Source organism: Microtus pennsylvanicus, chromosome 2 (assembly GCF_037038515.1).
Source record: "Microtus pennsylvanicus isolate mMicPen1 chromosome 2, mMicPen1.hap1, whole genome shotgun sequence".
In the NCBI taxonomy this organism is placed as follows: domain Eukaryota; kingdom Metazoa; phylum Chordata; class Mammalia; order Rodentia; family Cricetidae; genus Microtus; species Microtus pennsylvanicus.
Genome location: NC_134580.1, coordinates 133,639,555 through 133,662,543, shown reverse-complemented (window position 1 = coordinate 133,662,543; position 22,989 = coordinate 133,639,555). Strand labels below are relative to the sequence as shown.

Genomic DNA, 22,989 nt, shown 5'->3' with positions numbered 1-22,989 from the left:
TCAAACTCACTATGTAGCCCAAGCTGACCCTGAACCCAGGACCTCTGCTTCTTAAGTGCTAGGATTACAGGCCCCAACATCAATGACTAACATTTTAAAATAATTTCTATTTAAAACTGTTTTGTATAACAGAGTTTCACGTAGCCCAGGCTGGCCTCTAACTCTTTACGTAGCCAGAGTTGACCTTGACCTTCTGATCCTTCTACCTGCCAAGTACCTGGACCTACAAATAGGCACCACCATAGCTGGTTAATGTAGTGCTAGGGATCAAGCTGAGTGCTTCAAAAATGCTAAGCAAGCATTGTATTAAACTTGGCTACAAGTCTAGTACAATTTTTGATATCATAACTTTGAAAGCCATGATGAAAATAACTCAGATTTTATCAACAAAATTACTTACAAAGATCTCTTCCTTTCTAAATATCAGTGATCTTGGGAAGCTCTCATGTCACTGAGCTTATTATGCCTGCTTCCCTCTAAGGTACAGTGGGGAAAAAAAGACTAGATATCTGTGCCCATTTAAAATTGCAGAAATCTGTGAGAAATATGATGTTTCAATAAAAGTAACTTGTACAGCCAAACTGTGCCCTAGCTTTGTAGATTCACAATTAAGTGCCCGTCTTTGATAATAGGAAACCAAATAGCTTTAATAGCTATCTCCAGTCTTCCATCCTATTTAAAAAAAAAAGTACTTTTCCAGATACAGCAGTTGCATATATGAGCCCATAACGACTGTGAAAGCATACAAAAGGCTTGAGTTTGCTCAACCAAAATTTCAGCACAAAGATGATAGAAATAGGCAGAAATTATTATCACTAGCTGGGGAACTATAAGCATATGTGATCATATATGATAGCTGCTAGGAGAGACAGAATCAACTTTCTTCAATGACAGGATCAGTGGTAGGCTGACCACACTCCAGGGCAGACCCATTACCAATAGTAGCTAGGAAACACAAACTGAACTCAATAGATGAGAAAAATAAATCTCAAAATTGGGTAGGAAGTGAGGGTAGGTCTTGGTAAAAGAAGATGATATGTTGAAAATACAGTTTGAATTTTTACTATAATTAATGAGAATATCATTTTTTATAAAAGAAAAATTAGGCAAGATCTTCTCTTTCATAAAGAATTTTTCTGAGCCAGGCGGTAGTGGCGCACACCTTTAATCCCAGCACTGGCCGACTGCACTGGTACACAATGTAACTGCACACAGAACTGATGGCATGCTTCCGGAGGCAGAGGCAGGCGGATCTCTGGGAGTTCAAGGCCAGCCTGGTCTACAAGAGCTAGTTCCAGGACAGGCACCAAAGCTACAGAGAAACCCTGTCTCAAAAAACCAAAAAAAAAAAAAAAAAAAAAGAATTTTTCTGTGGAATTATTGGAAACAAATCTAATCACGATGACAGTTTATACAGTTTATAAATTATGCTCAAAAGATAAGTGTCCTACTGAAATCAAACAAGTACATTCAAAGTATATGACACTGTATTTAAATTCAGATATTCTCTTTTAAAAGGTATTTTCCCAGCAAACAGTTTTATTCCTACTTTGTGTTTCAAGACTGAATAAGCTCACCTTTTCATCCAGCATATCAGGGTGCTCTGTCAGCCAGACACAAAGACACTGAAATGCTGCCACTATCATGGAGTGCAGATCCCGGGAGTGAAGAGGAGCTGGCCGACTGCACTGGTATACAATGTAACTGCACACAGAACTGATGGCACGCTTCCGGTCTCCCAAGTCAACCATCACCTTCACCTAAGCATGTCCATTTAAGTAACAAAATCAGTTAGTCAGGAGCCACTACACCAAGCATTTGCCCTGCAACTGAGCCTATCTGATAATGTGATACACAGAGGCCTTGTTTTAAAATATTATTTATATACAGAAACAGAATATTACAGATATACTATAAAAAAAAGTGACATTCTCAAACCCTAAGACAGTACTTTAACATGGTTGTTTACACCTTAAAACTCAAAGCTCTTGAGTGCACTTATGCGTATTGTAAAATGTGTAGGAATGGCCAGCAATGGAATATGTGTGTGCTTTTAAAGTCCCTAACCCAACCTCATAGTGATGTTTTTTGCTCTCCACAAAGTCTAGTGAAATGGCTTAGCAGTTCAATTACGAATTACAGTAAGCTATATGTTCAAAATATGTAACAGCCTGGTCTAGAAAAGCTAGTTCCAGGACAGGAACCAAAAGCTACGCAGAAACCCTGTCTCGAAAATCAAAAAAAAAAAAACAAAAAAACAAAAAAAACACACACACAAAAAAAAAAACACAAAATATGTAACCTAAAAAAAAAAACCATCACTACAATCAGAAAATGAATATAAACATCACCCCCAAATGTCCTCATGCACCTCTGTAAGCTTTTTTCCCATGCCTCTTGTCCCCCTCTGTGAGGTACTAGTTATTTGTTGTTATTATTATAGATCAGACTACAGTATCTACTTTGGGGAAAGGTATTTAACATAATTAATTACTTCTAGATGTATCTACTTTTTGTAATGCTTCTTTTTATTGAGTATATTCCAGTGTATGAATACAGCACAATTTGTCTACCCAGTAACCTGTTAATAGACATCTAGGTTATTTCCATCCCATGGATATTACAAATATAGTTGCTATGAAGATCCATGTCATTGACTGGATGCATGTTCTCTTATATACTGGGACTGGAATAAGAGGGTCATAAGATACATGTTTTATTAAATTTTTAAGGATCTGCCAAACTGTTTTCCAAAATGGTTATTACAATTAACATTCTCATTCACAGTTTCCTTATATCCTCATCCTTTGGTATGGTCAATCTTTTTAAATTTAGCCTCCTTCCCTTTCTTTCTTCCTTCCTTCCTTCCTTTCTTTTTCTCTTTCTCTCTTTCTTTCTTCCTTCCTTCCTTCCTTTCTTTTTCTCTTTCTCTCTTTCTTTCTTGTGTATGAAGAGGCCACAGGAGAACTGCTGGGTGCCTTTCCTATCACAGTGGTTCTCAACCTTCCTAATGCTGCAACCCTTTAATACAGTTCCTCATGTGGTGGTAACCCTCAACCATAAAATTATTTTTGCTACTACTTCATAACTGTAATTCTGATATGGTTATAAATAGTAATGTAAATATGTGTGTTTTCCAATGGTCTTAGGAAACCCCTGTGAAAGGTCATTCCAACCCCCAAAGGGGTCTCAACCCACAGCTCTGTCACTTTCTACATTATTCCCTTGAGAAGGGGTCTCTCACACAACCTAAAGTTTCCTGTTTCAGCTATGCTGACAGGCTAGAAAACTCCTGGGATCTATTTCTACCTGAGGTCCATGTGGTCATTTCAAGCTTTTTAAATAGGTGCTGGGGACATGAATTTAGGTCCCCATGCTTGCATAGCAAGCACTCTTACCCTAAGCTATTCTCCTAGTCCTCAATTTTAGCCATCCTACTGAGCATGTAATAGTACTTCATTTCCCTAACAACTAGTGATATTGAGGTAGGAAAACTCACCTTAAAGGAGAGTGGCACTATTCCCTGGGTTTGGGTCCTGGACTGCACAAAAAGGAGGAAGCCAGCTGAGCACAAGCATTCATCTGCTCTCTTCTTCCTGACTGCAGACTCAACGTGACTAGCTGCTTCAAGCTCCTGCCACCTTGACATCCCCGCCATAATGGACTGTACCCTTGCACTGTGAGCCAAAATAAACCCTTCCATCCTTAAGTTGCTTTCGTCAGGGATTTTGTCACAGCATGAGACAAGTAACTAATACATTTTTACATTTCAGTTTACAATCCATTTTTAGCTGATTTTTGTACCTACCATATACAAAACAGGTATGAAACCAAGTTTTCTACCATTAGCACTGGTCAAAAACACTAACCTTTCTCCTTAGAGTTATCTTTGCACCTTTGTTAAAAACCAGACAGCCACATGGGTGTGATCATGAAGCCTCAATTACAGACCACTAATCTATTCATTCAATCCTGTTCTAACACAAGACTGTTTTAATCAATTGTATCTTTACAGAGAGTTATGGAATCAGGTAATATTAACCCATTATATATGATGACACAGGTCCAGAACAGAGCTCCATACAAGCTAAACACATCTTGAACTAAAAGTAGACCACAGTCATAGGGAGCAGCACCTTGCTCTCTGTGTGGTCCACCATTTCTCATGAATGGCTATCCTAATGTTTAAATCAGCAACTGCTCCACATATATCTATTCATTTGGGGATTTCTTTTTTTTTTAAGATTTATCTATTAATTATGTATACAGTATTCTGTCTGCATGTCTGCTGCAGAACAGAAGAGGGTACCAGATCTCATGACAAATGGTTGTGAGCCACCATGTGGTTACTGGAAATTGAACTCAGGACCTCTGGAAGAGCAGTCAGTGCTCTTAACCTGAGCCATCTCTCCAGCCCCTCATTTGGGGATTTCTCAGTTAAATTCCAAGTAATGCTGAGAACATACTAAGTTTTCTTGTCTATTTTGTCTCTCAAAATTTGTAAGACAACTTTAAAGTAAAGGTCTAAACTTCATCTCAGACACTACCACTCTGTGATGAGTATTACTACATGACCACAATATATTTTATACTTTCATCTCATCTGATTCTCCTCACAACACCAAGTGGTATTTGAAAAATAATATTTTCCATTTCAATAATAAAAAATACTCAGATGCTAGTGATGATGTGGAAAAAAAAAACTGGAACCCTTGCATGTTGCTGGAAGGAATGAAAAAGGACTCGGGAGCCGTGGAAAAACTATTTGCAGCTCTTCAAAAGTTAAACAGAATTTTCACAACCCTAAGAATTTCACTCCTTAGTGAACTGAAAACTGATATTCCAAACAAATACATGTTCCCAATACATCCACAGCAGCTCTACTAGTAAAGTCTAAAGACGGAAACAGTCTAAATACCTCTCAGTTGATGAGCAGGCAAACAAAGAGTAATAATTACATTCAGCATGGTGCTGTGCAATCATAAAAAAGGCCCGACCCAAAAAATTACTTCTCAAGTGAGAAAAACAGGCACTCTTGAAATGACACACATTACATGATTTTCCTACTGATCCCTTTCTGTGAATGGTCCTGATTAGGTAGAGCCAAAGAAGCAAAATAAAGACGAATGGCTGTCAGAGGTGGTGGCTGGGAAAGTGAACAAGAAAGCAACTGTTCTGGGGCTTAGGGATTTCCCTCCGGGGTGACAAAAACACTTAGAAATATCAGTACACTGCAAATGTACTGACAGGACTGAATCACTTGCTTTAAAATGGCTAGTTTTATGTTACATGAATTTCAGGGAGAGAGCAAGAAAGAGAGACTGAGGCTTAAGAGCAAGTGAACCCCATTTCTAAGGTTCCACAAAACTGAAGTAACTGAGAGAAAATTGAATATATAGTCAATATTTGCTTAATACTGATAACAGAAAATAGTAATCACAGAAATATTTTATGATAAATGTTCTTTATAAAAGCAATAAATATACTATTATGTGTAAATAGTCACCAGTATTAAAATGTTTTCTATACCTTAACAGAAATATTCATATCCTTTGCACCTATTTTTCATTTTGCAAAATTCACTTGGAGGTTCAATTTTGTATACTCTGGATGTAAAATACGCACATGTACTGACAACCCTAAAATACCTACACAAAGGGGTGGATGTCAAAATACAGAAAAAAAAAAAGGCATGATGCAAGTGTGCTGGACTGAAATAAGGGACAGTCCTCACCTTTGCCAAGCCAGAGAGGAGCTCCAGAGCCGCCAGGGATATGCTCATGTCTTGCCGCCACTGGGAGTTGAGTCTTTGGGTGACGAGATGAATGCTGCGAATCAGGAGCCCAGCAGCTGAATCTGTATTAAGAGCTAGGATATAACCCAATGCCACATCCACAGGGAGGGAAAACAACTAAGCATTAGTAACAGAAGCACAGCATTCCACCAGGCACAGACCACAGCAGCCACAGTGAGCACAATGGGCACCCACACAGAGCTATGCTCCCCGCCCACCGGCCTGAGCACCAGGCCTGACTGATGGTGTATGAGGCACATATGGGGCTGGGCCACACTCTGACAAAGAACACTATGGACTTGGCAATTTCAGTACCATCCTTATAAGGAAAAATAGTGTCTTAAATTTTTAAATAAATAACTTGTAGAATTTAATTTTCAAAAAGAACAATGAAAAGGCAACCAAATATTTCCTTAGAATTTTACAGAGGCAAGAATTCAACTGATAGCCTCCTCAGATGCTAGGAATTACCTTAAAGCATCTCCTACAATGACAAGGCTTAAACCAGTAAAACCACATGCAATGCCTCTTCAAACCCATATTTACATTCATCTCTTTACCACTATTTTAATACCTTTAAAAAGTTAAATGACCAAGTCACTGTTTTAACTTGGACTTCGATTTTAATTTAAAGTAGCTATTACTCATTAAAGAGTGAATTCCAAGAAATTAAACTAAGATAAATTAAATTGTAATTAAAAAGGAAGCTTTAGGGGCATTATACCTGTGGATCCTATCAGAAAGAGGGCAGTGACAACAGAAAAAGGAATGATCATTAAAGAGAGACAGTCATGCGACACTAACACAAATCTGGATTTTTTTAGTAAAAGATATGACATAACAAGCAGAGCTCACTAACACCAGCTGAAAATGCTGGAACAAACAATCAGTTCAAACACTTATATACAACACATGCGGTAACGCAAAATTATCTTTCATTTTAAAATGTCTTAGAAAGTACAAGAAACAGTTCAACCTGGAGAATACCTAAATCTACATAAGGGGTAACCATTTAAATATACTATCTACATAATGACTATGTATTTGACATGCGAACGGGTAATGTGTCATACATTCAATTATGAAAGCATGCCTCATGCACATGGCTCATGGACTCTCCAAATGATTAAAAGTCAAGCTCACATCTAGGGAATTAGATATTCTAATCTCAAGGAATAAACAACGATTCAATCACTATCAGCATTTGTACATAAAACATAAAGTGCTCACACTAAGTTCATAAAATAACTACTCAGTGTAAACGACATCACTGAACAGGATGTTTTCCTGGCAAGTGTTTATTTAGCAGGGCAGAAAATGACTCTTTATTCTTGTAACTGAAGAACCTAATGAGACAGAATAGCTAGGTAAGTTTTAACATGGAGACACACACCTCTCTAGGTCTCCTCTAATACAACCTCCATCACTTCTCTCAACTGAGATTATGGGGCTCACCATCCATCTCTGCCATTATTCTGAGAGCTCTGAGGCAAGGCCCACATTTTATGTGAGCCTGTACCATCAGTGCCTAGTACAAAACCCAAACACCTCCTGAGCTCTCATCATAAACATCTGAAGAGCTAACAAACTCCAAAACCAGCTACAAGAAGTCATAAAAATACTTTTCCTTAGTTTTTTTAAACAAACATCTTCTGTCAATTATACCTAAGTACATAAAATTTTTATTTTTGTTTTAGATTCTTGAAAAGTTTTAGTTTTGCTTACGTGTAAATGCTAACAGACCATTTAAACACAGCTTACCGTAATCCCTTAGGAGAGCTTGAGCAGGTCTCTCACTGTCAGGCGTTGTAGGTTCTGTGCTTCCTCCACTTGCTGAACTAATGCCACTATTGGTACGACTATGACTCTTCAGGTTGTTTTCTCCACCACCCTAGTCAAACGAAAATGAGGCAAAATGAACAGTTCACAAGTACAAAAACTTTTTTTTTATATTAAAACTTTGTTAGAGCCAGGTATTGATGGCAAATGCCTTTAAACCCAGCACTTGGGAAGCAGAGGCAGGCAGATCTTTAGATCTTGAAAAACCAAAACTAACAAAATTGTTAAGAGCTGGGGCTATGGTTCAGGAGTACTGCACTTGCCTCATATACATAAGGCCCTGGGTTCATACCCAGTAATGCAAACATAACAGGTTAACTAGCACAAGGTGATTCATAGATAAACAGACAAGGAATTAGAATCACGGTGGTATTGTTGCTCTGATGTTATCTGTTAAAAGGGTATACAGGGTTTGATAGCTACAGGTATCCACACTGGGGTTCCCCATGCTGTTCTTCAAAGGGCCACCCTCAGAACCCTTTACATACAGTTGACTAGCTAATGCCTCTTGAGTCATTAAGGAAAATACTTTAAGTGACTCTGGAGCAAAACCTCAGAACAGGAATATAATCTTCAAATACAATATGGGGCTGGGAGATGATCTCAGTCACTAACGTGTTTACCACTCAAGCAAGAGGACATGAGTTTGATCCACAAAACCTACTTTTAAAAAAATTCCAGAGAGAGGGAAGGGCAAGGGAGTAAGTGGGTAAGAACACTTGCTACAGAAGCATGAAAACCTCAGGTCAAATCCCCAGCACCTATGTAAAAAGTTGGTCACAGCCGGGCGATGGTGGCGCACGCCTTTAATCCCAGCACTTGGGAGGCAGAGGCAGGCGGATCTCTGTGAGTTCGAGACCAGCCTGGTCTACAAGAGCTAGTTCCAGGACAGGCTCCAAAAAACCACAGAGAAACCCTGTCTCGAAAAACCAAAAAAAAAAAAAAAAAAATGTTAAAAAGTTGGTCACAGCCACCCACATGCCTATAATGACAGCACTGGGAAGGGTGGAAACAAGAGCATCACTGGGCTCGGTGGTGGCCAGTTTAGCTTCATGGTCATCAAAGGACACTCTTTCAAGGGAAAAGGGCAATTGTGCAGAATACCTGACATCCTCCATGCTCACACCCACCCATATCCCATTTTCACTCCCCCCCACACACACACACACCCTCAAACATACAAACACACATACAAGCATACTCTAGGTTCAATTCCAGCACTACTAATTATGGTTTATACAAAATCAGAAGCAGATTTTTCTATGACAGATTATGTAAGCTTCTTACCATCTCCATTTGGCAACCAATGGCTTCTAAAAGTGCAGAATCCTGAACAATATTTAACATTGCTCCTGCAATAGCAAAACAAAGGAGTTTACATGGCATACAATTACAGTTACAATGGCTCAGTCAGAATAAGAGAATAACCCTAGCACTCGGAAGCCTGAGGCAGGAAGGAAGGCTGCTATGAGCTGAAGTCACTTGGGGTATACAAGACCCTGTGTCTCCTCCCCTCCCTCTAAAAAAAGAAAAGAAAAAAGAGAAATTTTGGTAAAGTATTTCTGAAATTCTCTGACGATTATGAATAAATATATTGTTTTAAAAAATAATGCTTTATAAATCCCAAAATTCTGATATGCCTGCCAAGATTTTATTTTTTATTTGGGGAAGGGGGTTGCACACATATGCATGCCACAGTATGTGGTGATATCTTGTTTGTAGTCTAACAAAGCTTGCCTGAAGATCAGAGGGCAGAGCTAGCCACTAGTTAACCATAGAGGTCTGGAGATCTGTACGGACAGATAGAAAATGAGAAACATATAAGGCGGGAGGAGACATGAGGTTGGCCTTTTCTGGGCCAGGAGTTAGCAAGGAAAGAACTGGCTGTGGTTCGCTCCTTTCTCTGATCTTTCAGCATTTGCCCCGATATCTGGCTCTGGGTTTTTATTAAAAAGACCAATTAGAACTCATGCAACGACAGTGTATGTAGATGTTAGATGACAACTTTCAGGAATCAATTCTCTCTTTCCAAGGTAGGATCCAGGAATGAAACTCAGGTCATTAGTTTTGTAAGGCAAGTACTTTTAGCCCAATGAGCCATTTTCTGACCAACTCCAAAGCACACGGGACTAAACTATTTATATTCTTTTATTTCTAACAATGCCATCCATGTTGAACATTATTTTGTTTCCTCTCTCTCTCTGGTTTAAAATATCTTTTTAACATGTAACATTCACATGCACTTCCTAAGTACAGAATTCCCATAGCCCACTTCTCTTGCTTCCAGCTTTGTTCCTTGGCTTTTTTATGTTTCTACAGCCATGTCAACATTAATGTGAGAATGTGTTATCACTTGTTCCTTCAGCTCCTTGTCAAATTAAACAAGTTTACCTTCTCATTGTCTAGCATACCAGACTTCCTAAGTACTCACCCCAACTACTGGAAGGAAAAAAGAAAGAAAGGGAAGAAAGTTAGGACAAAGAAGAGGGGGAGCACAGACAAGACAACTAAATGCTTTCTGTCCCTCATCTCATCTCCTCAAATCTTTTTTTAATTGTTTACTACATTTATTTATTTACTTACATATTTGTTTGGGGAGAGAAGGGCTATGTGCAGACCATGGTACGGTGTGGAGGTCAAAGAACAGCTAAAAAGAACTAGGTTCGGGAAATGGGAGGAGGAGAGGAGGTGGAAATTTTTAATTAAAAATAAATAAATAAATGGGAAAAAAAGAATTAGGTTCTCCTTTCACCATGTGGAACATGGAGATCAAACTCGGGTCTGTGAGACTTGGTGGCAAGCTTTTTTTAAGCACTGAGCTATCTTGCCAGATCCCTTCTGATTCAGAATAATAAGAGCTGTATCAGGCTTAAGCTCCTCTCACCTGTCTCCCCAGCATACCTTTGGTCACTCATACCTGGGTTTCATGTGCCAAAAATAAAATAAAATAAAATAAAGCAAACAAACAAAAAACTATCTGAACACAAACCTAGTATCATTTGGGTGTTGTTAGGGTCCGTTTCCGTTTGCAAGGCACCGATTAGTATATTCACAAGTCTCAACTTCAGGGACAGAAAAGTTATTGGTTTATCATAAGAAGAGCTGTCATCATTACTAAACTTCCCTTCTAGGACCACCTGGAGAAAAACAAAAACAAATATTTCACGTCACTTATTGTACATGATGCCCATTTAGAAACAGCAAGAGGAGAGAGAAGGTGAATAGGCTAATGATCCAGGATTCCAGGCTAATCCCAGCTCCCATTCAACACATGTAATCAGATGCCATTAGCCTATAAACACATGACTAGTAAGTCAAGGCATATTAGCACTTTTTAAAAGAAGAAGAAATACCTAAATTAGAAAAACCTCATTAATCTATTAGAAATATGTATTTATCCATTAGAAACATGTATTTTAAAATGTTTATTTATCTACTGTTGAGACAGGATCTCACTGTATAGCCCTGGTTGGCCTTAAACTCACAAAGCTCCATATGCCTCTGCCTACAAGTGCTGGGATTAAAGGCCAGTATGAACATGCAGGACTACAAAGTCACTTTTCTAAAGCTCCCATTCCACTTTGTTAGAAGTGCAATTTGACTTAAATTAGCATACAAAAACAAAATATAGAATAAAAAATGTTAATGATGGTTGGCAGGATGTTGAGACAGAAGGATTTCAAGTTTGCAACCAAACTGGGCTACACAGCAAGACCTTGCATCATGAACTAAAAAAAAAAAAAAAGGAGGGGAGTGAAATATTTAAAGAAACATTACCTCAGATCTGACTGTGCCAAAATGATGAGGGAGGGGCAACAAAGAAAGCAGGATATTAATGGAGGATCTTCTCAATTCTGTTGGATTTACATAGCTTTTGAATTTTGAGAGTTCTCTGCCAAAAAATAAAAAGTTATTAGTATGTTTCAGCTAAAGAGCATTTTTACCTACTGCCAAATATTTACTATACCATTTTTTCCACAACCCAATCATTGTATTTATGAGAACATCTACATTACACTATTACTTGTATATATGAGAACACCTATGTTACACTATTACTGAATTAAGCTAGAGTTTGACTGAAACCGTAAGGCCTACATTTTAACAATAGGATCTCAGGCTGGGTTTTTTCTGACCCATCTAGACCAAGCCAAAAAAAATCCAGTAAGGCCGGGCGGTGGTGGCGCACGCCTTTAATCCCAGCACTTGGGAGGCAGAGGCAGGCGGATCTCTGTGAGTTCGAGACCAGCCTGGTCTACAAGAGCTAGTGCCAGGACAGGCTCCAAAGCCACAGAGAAAGCCTGTCTCGAAAAACCAAAAAAAAAAAAAAAAAAAAAATCCAGTAAGCCCGTGCACATATCAGACTGAAGGCATCTGGGATTGAGATGCTCTTTACTCAATTTAATGTAACCTGGGTCCCACTGGACTGTGAAAACAACTAAATAGAGTAAATTAGCAAACACAAGAAGTACCAAACTAGACAACTGACACAGTAGTAAAAAATGACAGCTTACCTGTCAGGCAAAATGGTTTCAAGAGCTGAAATAAAGTAAGGAACCACAACATCAATCCCTTTCAAGTCACAGCAGAACAAAGGAGGGGAGTTTAGAATAACGCTGGCCAAGACAGGATGGCACACATAATCATTTATCTGCAAACCTTGAATTAAAAGCATGTAAAATCTAGGAAAGCAAGAAAAAAATTTTAAACAAGCTGTTGATCAAATATTTCCAGAATTACTATTTTCTACATAGTTATCTGAAAAGCCTTTGTCCACTCTTCACTCTAGTTTATAGACTTTAAAGGTACTACTAGGATTCAACAATTCAGAATCATAAGATCTGTATCTATTACACGTTTTTAAAGTTTTAAATTTTTGTAAATCAAATTACAGGTGCCTACAAATGAGGTACTAATAACAAAACAAATGCCTGGGTACTTATCAATTAATTGGTGGAATCAATTAATTGAATTCTAAAGCAATAAACTGTTGTTGCATTCACATTCCCAGGAAACAGGTGAGTTTGTACCATTTTCCTTCCTCCATTGCTTTTGAGGGGTTAGTGAGAGGAAGGAAGGAAGCCCACTAAACTCTGCATTCATCATAACATGAAAATTGTGCAAAGAGTCCTTTGAGGAATCTATCTGAATATATTGTCCTTTTCCTACCACCCCCAACTGCACCACTAAGCAACCAAGCCACTAAGCTTTTAACTGCACTGCCATACTCTTCTAGACACTTCTTTCTTCTCTGCAAAACTCTTTGGAAACAATCTTCTCATTCACTGATGCGTTTCAACTCATTTCAATCTACCTTGTGTGCATAGAACTCAACTAAAAACAGGCACTTAATATGCAGTTCTTGATAAATATCCCACAAGCCCTTGAAATGCAAGGCTGAAACTTAAATACATCATTTGTCTTCTCACAAACCTGCTGAGTTAAGTCTCCTGACCTCTCACCCAGTCTTCTGAACTAGACAGAAAGCTCATGTTCATAGCTTTCTCTCTTATTGCTACTGATATAATTTGGGATATCTCTCCAGCTCTCACAGCTATATGTAGCTAGAGCAGAGACAGACACCTAATTGATCGGATCTTTCCCAAGAATCTCCTGTTATTTCAGAGATGTTTACTGATCCCACTAGTCTTCTAGACTAAGGCTATGACAACCAGGAACTTAGAAGCACACTGCAGTATAAGAAAAATGATCTACAGAGAAAAATGAAGCAGTTTTAGAAGACAAGCAGCACAGGAAGGAGAGTTGCTCTGGTCCCTGAACACTTTCCAGCCCCTGGTTCTTACTTTTTATATTCCTCGCTGTACTGCTTGACCTTAGATTCTGTTAAGTATCCCTAGCATCTTTTTAATCTATTCACTGACTTAAAGCAGATTTAAAGATAAGAGCTCATGGTTAAGGCCAGTACACACTATGTTTTTCTGTGCCTTATGCTTGAGACTTGGATTCCTCTGCTGGGAGTCAATTTACCTAATCTTTCCTGAGCACCTAGCAATACAGGTATCTCAATGTTCTACTTGATTGTAATTTTACTTAAGCAGCTGTGTGAATAAGTAGTGGAGAAGAGCAAAAGAGAATAAAAAATTATAAATTTAGAAAGAGTAACAAAATTTGAAGTGCTATAGTGGGAGAAATAAGAGAGTCAAATGCTACAAGGCAGGAGCTGAGTTGAATAATCAACTCAGAGAGAGGAAGCAGAGGCCAAAGATGCCTAGGTTCTGGCCTGAGCAGCTAAACTGATGGCAGAACCATCCACAGGTGAAGGGCAGAGTTTTGGAAATGATAGTCCTACCCAACCTCCCAATCGTTTAAACACTATCCATCCTTTCTAAATCCAGTACAAACATCTAATAATATGCCAGAACTCTTTACTGAGTCCTCTAGGCTAAGTATGAGCTGCTGTTTCTTCCAAACACTTAAAACCATTTATCTGTGTCTCCTGCCAACTTCTGGTTCCTACTGAACCACTGCTATTTTTGCACGAACCTATTCACCATAGTCACTAAACTCCTTTGAGTAAAGATTCACAGCTGACTTATTTCTGGACTGTATACAGAACTTAATGTTGTGCCAAAAAAATCTATTAACAAACTGTTACTTCCAAAATCTCTCCAGAATTTATAATGATAGAATAAATAATAGCTCTAGAACAGAACCTTAGAAATCTTTAACAAATCTGATGAGGAGGGTAAAATGGAAGAACAAGCAAGTTTCAATTACATAAAGACACTGGGAAGTATTTCAGACCAAGAATAGCTTATTGATTTAGCCTACCAAGCCATGCCACAATAGTGTTTCACCATCAAATGATACAAATGCGAAAATAAACAAAAAATTCTAAAACCTGGATAAATAAGCTGGCAGAATCTCTTCTCCAGTCTTCTTGCTACAAAAAATTCTACATAATGTCCCACAAGCCTCAGCTCTTCCTGCTTCATAGTTATCAGGAAAGTCACTTGCATCAAACACAGGATTGGAAACCATGGTGTCTGTGGACATTTGGGACCCTTTTCGTCGAAACTCCATGCTAGCTTGTGTTGCAATGGCTGGGGAGAGAAAAGGAGCATTTTATTACTTTTGTCAAAATGCCAAATAGGCTCATGGGACCCTGGACACAAAGATCAAATACTGGTGTCATTACATAACTACTTTAATAGAATCCAATAATGCTTTTGTTTAGCAACTATGTCTTAATTTATTTTTTAAAAAGGGCTCTCTGATATCTTCTTTGAAATGGGTAACAATTTACAATAGCATTGTCAACTTAACAGATTCTACAAAAAGAATTTTTTCACTGAATTTCTAGTCAGAAGATTATAATTGTATACATCTGCATACAGATATATACAGAATTTGCCTTTTCTATTATTTATTTTCTGGTTTTTTTCCTCCTTCTATAGAATGATCTTAACCAATTAAGAAGAGTAGCAATTACAATTTATACAATTAACTCAAATGGACAAAGCAATTAAGAGGGCAAATATATGCCAGGTTGAATACGGCAGAGTTAAGGATGAGAACTGAGTAAAGGAGGAAGAGAGGGCATTCCCACCACCCACCCAGCTCCAAAACACACACCAAAGAGCTGCCCAACCAAGCAAATGAGAATGAATTTTAACAACCACAGACAGCAGCAAACTTGAGGTTGATAAATCAGAAAACTGGGTTGGTAAGGAGGATTATCATGGTCATTCGTTGTCACCAAAACAGAAGCCCTTCGAAAGTTGCTTTTAACAAAAGATTTCATAGCACACAGATCACTCTGAAATCTTTTATTACTCTACATAAAATGTTTAAATTGTTTTGTAATGATAGGAGGCTTAATAGATGCAGAGTCAAGCATAAATCTTTATGCAACTTCCCATGAGCCATTTTAGTCCTGAATAAGCTATCCAGCAATAATACATTTGGAAAACACTACATGCAGAATGCATACAAATCAAACACTAAATCTGTATAAAAATAAGCTTAAAGCTTAAAAAAAAGAAAAAGAAAAGAATAAAAGCCAAAACACAGTTAGTGCAAAGTCCTGGAATTCATGACATGACCAGACTAGTATACAGAAATAATGGGATTGATTCAGGCAGATTAATTTGCTTTTGCCAACAATCTTCCCCATTCAAAACACAGAAAAAATATTTTTCTTCCCAAGTGCAAAAACTACAATAGACAATGACAATCAAAAATTTTAATGGAATTATGGAAAAATAAAAACATGACTGCAATTAAGGAGAAGCTTCTGGTTCCTACTTACAAGATTTATAAGAAAGAAGAATTTGGATAAAAGATGCTGCAAGATAATAGAAATAAATGGAAACAAATCAAAGGACGGCAGTAATTATAAAATACTTTAAAGATGGTGAAATTTTACAATAAATTAAGAAGCTTTTTAGCTTTTTAAAAGTTAGATTTAAAGTTTTATGATACCACAAGCTAATTCAAAAACATAGGAAATTGTGCATTCAGGTCCAAAATTATGATTTTGTATCATGCAAAACAATGAACAAAGAAAATTACATAGCTACAAAGAATTGAGGTTTTGAACTGCCCATAACGTGCATTAAAATTTTTAGTTTATTAACCCTTCCCAGCTCAATGTTACTTTTACAAAGCACAGTGCATCAGGTAAATTGAAAGCTAACAAGTTCAAAGAAGCAAATACTTGAGTTAAAGGTGAACTGCATGGCAGAATTCCTTGATGACAGCCAGTACATAGAAAACACACAATACCCCAACCCCTCTACCTCCCATCCAAGACTTCAAGACTGGTACCCAAGAGCACTCTAAATCCACTTTAACTATTTGGACACCTCAAATGTCCTGGATAATGTAACACCCTTTAACATCTCTGGACATAGTCAGGAAGAAGGTTCAGAATGATGGGACAGTGAGATGTTGCTCACTTGTCATTTGAATTCTGGTTCTATCTTCTAGTGCAGTGAGCAAACCAAGTTGTAACAAACTCTCCAGAGACAGAAAGCTCTAGATTCTCATTATACTAGCCTTCCAGAAAGCAGCAGATTGAGCCATGCTAGATTCAGAGATTGCAAGGCCAACAGCTCCATACTCAACAGCTAGGTAATGTTGTAAGAACTATAACTTACCAAAATAAATAAATAAATAAAAGGCTGACTCACTCTGGACAATACCATATAAACTGATAAACATTGTTCAGAAAATTTAAAATACATAGCACATAAATAATGAAAATATACCCATGAGTGGTTTTTAAAAACTCGTCATTTAATCAAGCTCATGAATGTGGAAATGGTAAAATATAAAGTGACTGAATTTGAACAAAATCAAGAAAAAGAATCTCTAACTCACTCATGCAGCCTTACATCTCATAACATCTTCATACTTAAAACCTTTCTAAATTATTTAAAAGATTCATAAGAACATCCAAAATAATTACACTTATAGAATATTCACAGGCATAAACCTAGCTGTAGATGAATTTCTGAGAAAAAAAACAGAGACCCTTATGAACACTGTTAATTTTATCCCTGAATTCAACAGTCTCCCTAGAGAATAATACTATCAGAAATCTTTTTACCTCAATCTGTCTCCAACCCCTATAGGAAAGTATATTTTTAGAAAACAACTAATACACTCATTATTGTATAAACATGGAACCTGGCACATGCTACAGCAGCTCAATAAATGCCAGCCATTATTATTATTCAACTGTGCAAGACAGATGATAACCATTCAAAACATTCTGCCTGGCCTCACCATCCATCTGGCATTCCCTCCTAGCATAATAGTAAGATGACAAAATACGTCCAATTTCATTTAGACAATTTCATTCTACAGTAAATCTAATGAAGATACTGAAGTTGATTTATTAATACTCTACAAATCTTACAGGGTTAACAGAGCAGATTATGTTTTCACTAGACTAAAACCTGAGAGGTTAGAGACTACCATGAAGAAAACAGAAAATTCCTGATATTAACATGTAATGATGATTAAATGGCTGTGAAAAATCTAAAAATACATTTCAATGAGTAAAATATTTGTTTAAATATCTATTATTATCCTGGCTGACATGAAGAGAATTTCCAGGTCACCTACAAAAAGGAATTTGACTCAACAAAAAGTGGTTAACCTGAAGTGTCCCTAATAAAACCAGACAAAGGGCCAAACTTCATAAAGTATACAAAAAAAGACAGATAGGAAAGGTTCCCAAGTTTCTATTAGTTCAGCTGGAAGGGGTTAAGCACAATATATTGCTTGGTGAGAAACAGGATGCTTTTCAAGAGCCATATTAATCTTGCAGGTAGGAAAGACTAAAGAGAAAGAAACAGAAAGGGAATGATGACTATAAGTTTCTGGGCATATTTACCAGTCATGCTGCTGTCTCTGTTTATTCCATTATGGAGTTTGCAGTGAACAAATGCTGCATCAAATAACCACGATCCAAAGAGATTTAAGATGCTGTTAACCTTTGGTCTGCGAGGGGCAGGCAGCGGCCTGGGTTCTGAACTAGTCTGATTTGGACTTGACAGAGGAGAAGTGGAGGATGCCTGGTGCTGGACTTTCGAGCTGTGAGCAGTAGTAACCTACCAGAAAAATACAAGGAAGTGTCTACAGTCATGAAAAACTGGAGAAAGTGGCAGGGCTTGTAAAAGTTAACCTTCATAAAGCAAACAACAATGTTGAACGTTCTTACCGCGGTTGTCTTCATGGTGGCCTTATTCACAGTCACAGCCCGGTGCCTCCGGTTATGTGGTGGTGTGGTATTCACAGCAGTGCTCTGAGGCATACTTAATCTATTCACGGGTGTTGGGGGAGCGCTGTCTGATCTCGGTCGAGAAATGCCTTTAAAAAAATAATAATAATAAAAGAAAGGTTTTGCCTTTGCTTTTAAGAAAAATGGATCTGCCTCCCAAGGTCCACATATCTTTTCTTCTGAATAAGAGAACCCTATTTCAGTTGAACAAGGAAGCCAGAAGAAATGGCTACAGTTTTAAGCTTCCCTTACCATAAGATGTGGCCATGTTTAAGCTTAGAAATAAGTGACTATTTGATACATCTCCCAGGAAATGTTACAAAAGACAAGCAGGCTTCCCTCTCCTTCCTGACTCCTGGGCTGCTGGGCTCCTCATACTTGAAGGCCTATGAGGACATACACAACAAAATGGACACGGGCCCCACAGAAACTACTACAGCAACCACACTGCCTGGCCTGCTTCATACTTGTGAAAACAACCTTAGGTGTCAAACACAGACAGCATAGGCTCTTATGTGCCAGCAATCTAATCTGAACAAGCCTATTAACTATGTTTTTTCTATTTTTAAAAATTTTAATAAATTTTATTACTTAAAAAATGGCAAATAAAAAAAACAACACACACCTTGGAGTGGTGATGGCACACATTTTTTAAACACAGCCTTAGGGAGGCAGAGGCAGGCGGATCTCTGTGAGTTCAAGGCCAGCCTGGTCTACAGAAGGAGTTCCAGGACAGCTAGGGCTACTAGAGAAACCCTGTCTCAAAAAACCAACCAAACAAGCAAATTAAACAGAATTAACCTGCAACCAAAGTCTGCACATCTCAATAACCATCCAGCCATTCTGTGCACTCAGTCTAGAGCCTCTCACTGCATTTTACATTTTCACTATCAAAATAAGTGCATATTTTTATGCACTTACCACCAAAAAACAAAGATTTCATGACAGAGGAAAAAAACCTCTAAACTGTGTGATACGTTTAACATATACACATACCAACCATTTTAGAAAATAACAACTATTAATATCACTTTTTCAACAGATTAAAAATACACAAAAGGGCCAGGCGGTGGTAGCGCACGCCCTTAATCCTAGAGGTAGGCAGATCTCTGTGAGTTTGAGGCCAGTCTGATCTTCCAGGATAGGCTCCAAAGCTATAGAGAAACCCTGTTCCGAAAAAACAAACAAACAAACAAAACACGCACACACATAAAAAGATACAAGATTTGCGCATCTTACCTATGACAAACTAAAACACTGGTTCACAAAAGGTACAGAGTACCAATGAAAACAGTCAGTTGAGCATTTTAAATGATTTTTGTGGGCAACGCGTGGAATGAGTTTTGCAATCTATAATCTGTTTTGCACATTTTTGGGTCTTTTCTCCACCTTTCTACTAAGCTACTGTCTTTCCATGGCATTTTTTGATTTATATAAAGACAATAGCATTCCAGCTATCACAATTAGCTGCAAACATTTTTTCCTAGATCATCATTTGCCAGTAAGTTTGTTCTCTTTCTTCGGGCTTTCCTGAGAGCTTCCAGCATTAAACTGTAGACATTTACACACAGCTCTTCAAACATCTAAGAAATATACACAAAATTCACCTAAAAATGCATCCACCAGACAGCTGATTCCACGCATGGCACGAAAGAATATCTGAGGCAGATGTTTAAGGCAGGGGTACTGGCTCAGCTCCTGTGGCATTCCGCTCACACTCAGGAATTGCTCCTGAAACTTGGGGGTTGAGCTTATAATGGCTGGATTACTCAGATCCACAGGATTACTACAGAAAAGAAGAAAGAATTCGTTACATACTTAGAAATGTCTATAGCAATAAAAATGCATGCAACCTAATTTAAGAATTAGAACTATCACCCAGACATGCTAGCACACACCTTTAATCCCATCACTTGAGAGACAGGGACACACAGATCTCTGTGAGTTTGGAGCCAGCCTGATCTGTATAATGAGTTAATTCCAGGACAGCCAGGACTATAGAGAGGCTGTCTCAAAAACAAAAAAAACAAAACAAGAAAAGAAAGAACAGGACAATTTATGCTTGTGTATGGTGAAGATGAAACTGACTATTTGATGAGCTCGGAACTAAAACATGAATGTTTCTCCATAGGCTTGCGGATTTTCTTTGTTCATTTATTTTTTTAATAATGTTTTTATTAATCTTTGAGAATTTAATAAGATGCTTTTGTTTATTTGTTGTTGAGACAGGGCCTCATTATGTATCGCTGGCTACACAGACCATGCTGGCCTTGAACTTACAGGTCCAGTTCTGCCTGCTGCCCAGCCTCTGCCTTCCTGCTCCTTCCTCCTAAGTGCTGGGTGCTGGGTTTAAAGGTGTTCTTTTTAACATATTCTCTTCATAGAATGAAAATCAAAGTAAAGCAAGAAAGTTTTAACTTTTTAGAATATTTTTTTCTGCTGGATGGTGGTGGTGCACACCTTTAATCCCAACACGGGTGTGTGTGTGTGTGTGTGTGTGTGTGTGTGTGTGTGTGTGTGTGTGTGTGTGTGTGTGTGTGTGTGTGTGCGCGCGCGCACAGGTAGATATCTGTGAGTTCAAGGCCAATCTGGTCTTCATAGTGAATTCCAGGGCAGCTTGGGCCATTACACAGAGAAACCCTGTCTCTGAAGAAAAAGAAAAGAAACAGAGAATATTTTTTTCTGATATTTGGACTAAGTAACAGGAAACTAAAGTCAACAAGAATTTCATAAAGAAAATTTTAATATAAACATCTGTCTGCATGTTTGGATGTACCAAGTGCAAGTGAGAATAACATGAGTAAAGTCAACAGGAACTGTGTTGTTTCCCAGGAAAAAGGTGAAGCTACCGTACTAAACAAGACTCAGGTTATACTCCACAATACATGCAGCACTCTTCCCAGGAAATCTGCCAATGGACAGAGTGGCCCCTCCTGAGGAATCCTCATAGCCACCCACAGCACACTTAAACAGAGACATAAAAGTTATCCAAAGGGAGTTCATCCAAGGGTCTGTGAGAAACCCAAGATCACTTTAGCCTAATTAACAAAAGAATTTGGTCTAGTGCACCTCTTTTTGAAAGTCTGAGCAAAAGGAACACCCCAGTAACCTAAAAGAGCTAGAACTGGAGCCACACAGTGTTCATAGTCATTCATACCATTGAATCACATACTCCTGAAAGGCAGGAGGAGTCAGAAACTGGGGAAACAGTCTACCAGAGATAGCATGTACATACTAGAGAAGTAAGAAAACTGAGAAAGGAAAGTATGAGTCTTCTTGATTAAAGAATAACATAGCCTTCCCCAGCTGCTTCTGAGAGTTTAATGAGGGCTCTCCATGGATTCACAGTAACCTCCCTCCCATTTGCTATCCAGGTTTCTACTATTTATAAGGATACAAACCCTAACTAAAACATCAGACATCAGTATTATCCCAAGAACAATGCTAAAGCTTAATAGACCAATTAGGAATGAAGAAATTAAAAAATATGCAACAATTTTTTAATTAAAAGAAATTTTTTATTGGAAACAGGATCTTTTGGTTTTTTTTACCCTTTTTTGTTTTGTTTTCTCGAGACAGGGTTTCTCTGTGTAACAGCCCTGGCAGTCCTGGAACTCACTCTGTAGACCAGGCTGGCCTCAAACTCACAGAGATCCACCTGCCTCTGCCTCCTGGGTGCTGGGATTAAAGGCATGTGTCACCACCGCCCAGCTTGGAATCAGGGTCTTACTATTAAATTATAGACTAGTGTGAAACTCACTTCATCTCCTATACTGGCTTCAAACTTGTGATGCTCCTGCCTCATATAAAGCTATAGCAACATAAAATAGGCTAGCTTCCCACTATCTTAGCAATACTTACAAATAATGGGATAAGAAATATGCAAATTTTGTGAATAATATACTTCTGTTAGCTATGTAAGATTCTTAAGAGGACTGCAAAGTTGTAACTAGAGTCTGGTAAGAGGTCTCAAGAATTTACTTAGGTATGAAATAGGGGTAAACACTCACTGACACAAAACAGTTTAATCGATGACGCTGATCCAGACACTATACCCTAGAATTCATAATCCCCAAAAGTCAATGGCTAAAGGGATTGAGCATAGTGGCTTAACCCCAGTACTCAGAAAGCTAAGGTAAGGAAAGTAAGTTCAAGGCCAGCCTGAGCTACACAGCAAGGCCCAGCCTCAAAACAATAAATAAAGAAGGGAAGTATGTCTAAGTGGTAGACTAGATACTTAGTATGTGCAAACCCTAGTGCAATTCCTAGCACCAAATAAACAAAATGTTTAAAAAGAGGCTGGAGAGATGCTTAATGGTCAAGAGTGTATACTGCTCTTCCAGAAGACTGGAGTTTGGTTCCCAGCATCTGCATTGTGACTCACAACCTCCCATAACTCCATTTCTGTGGATATGATGCTTTCTTTTGGCATTTGAGAGTACCCAAATACACAGCATACACTCATACACAGAGATACACACACATAAATATAAATAAAAAATTTTTAAAAAAAAATTAAAAGTGAATCCTAGATATATCTAAAATTTTTATTCTATTGAGCCAATGAGATGATTGTGGGCTAAAGCACTTGCCTACCCTGGAT

The 22,989-nt window shown here is 38.1% G+C and overlaps 1 protein-coding gene across 8 annotated transcripts in view; it reads right to left on the bottom strand.

The window, feature by feature from the left end:
- Nucleotides 1–22,989, bottom strand: part of Ralgapb (Ral GTPase activating protein non-catalytic subunit beta) — a 90,462-nt gene that overhangs the window by 40,385 nt on the left and 27,088 nt on the right. For 2 of the 8 annotated variants that reach the window (XM_075962875.1, XM_075962876.1), the window contains exons 7-18: nt 19,994–20,172; nt 18,327–18,475; nt 18,000–18,216; nt 15,906–15,941; nt 14,496–14,697; nt 12,148–12,315; nt 11,411–11,525; nt 10,623–10,770; nt 8,921–8,985; nt 7,547–7,685; nt 5,735–5,868; nt 1,578–1,760 (exon numbers count right to left, since the gene is read on the bottom strand). In XM_075962875.1, coding sequence (XP_075818990.1) covers nt 1,578–1,760; nt 5,735–5,868; nt 7,547–7,685; nt 8,921–8,985; nt 10,623–10,770; nt 11,411–11,525; nt 12,148–12,315; nt 14,496–14,697; nt 15,906–15,941; nt 18,000–18,216; nt 18,327–18,475; nt 19,994–20,172 — 1,735 coding nt within the window. The remainder of the gene's footprint in view (nt 1–1,577; nt 1,761–5,734; nt 5,869–7,546; nt 7,686–8,920; nt 8,986–10,622; nt 10,771–11,410; nt 11,526–12,147; nt 12,316–14,495; nt 14,698–15,905; nt 15,942–17,999; nt 18,217–18,326; nt 18,476–19,993; nt 20,173–22,989) is intronic. The other 6 variants (XM_075962878.1, XM_075962877.1, XM_075962879.1 and 3 more) reach the window with 6 other exon arrangements.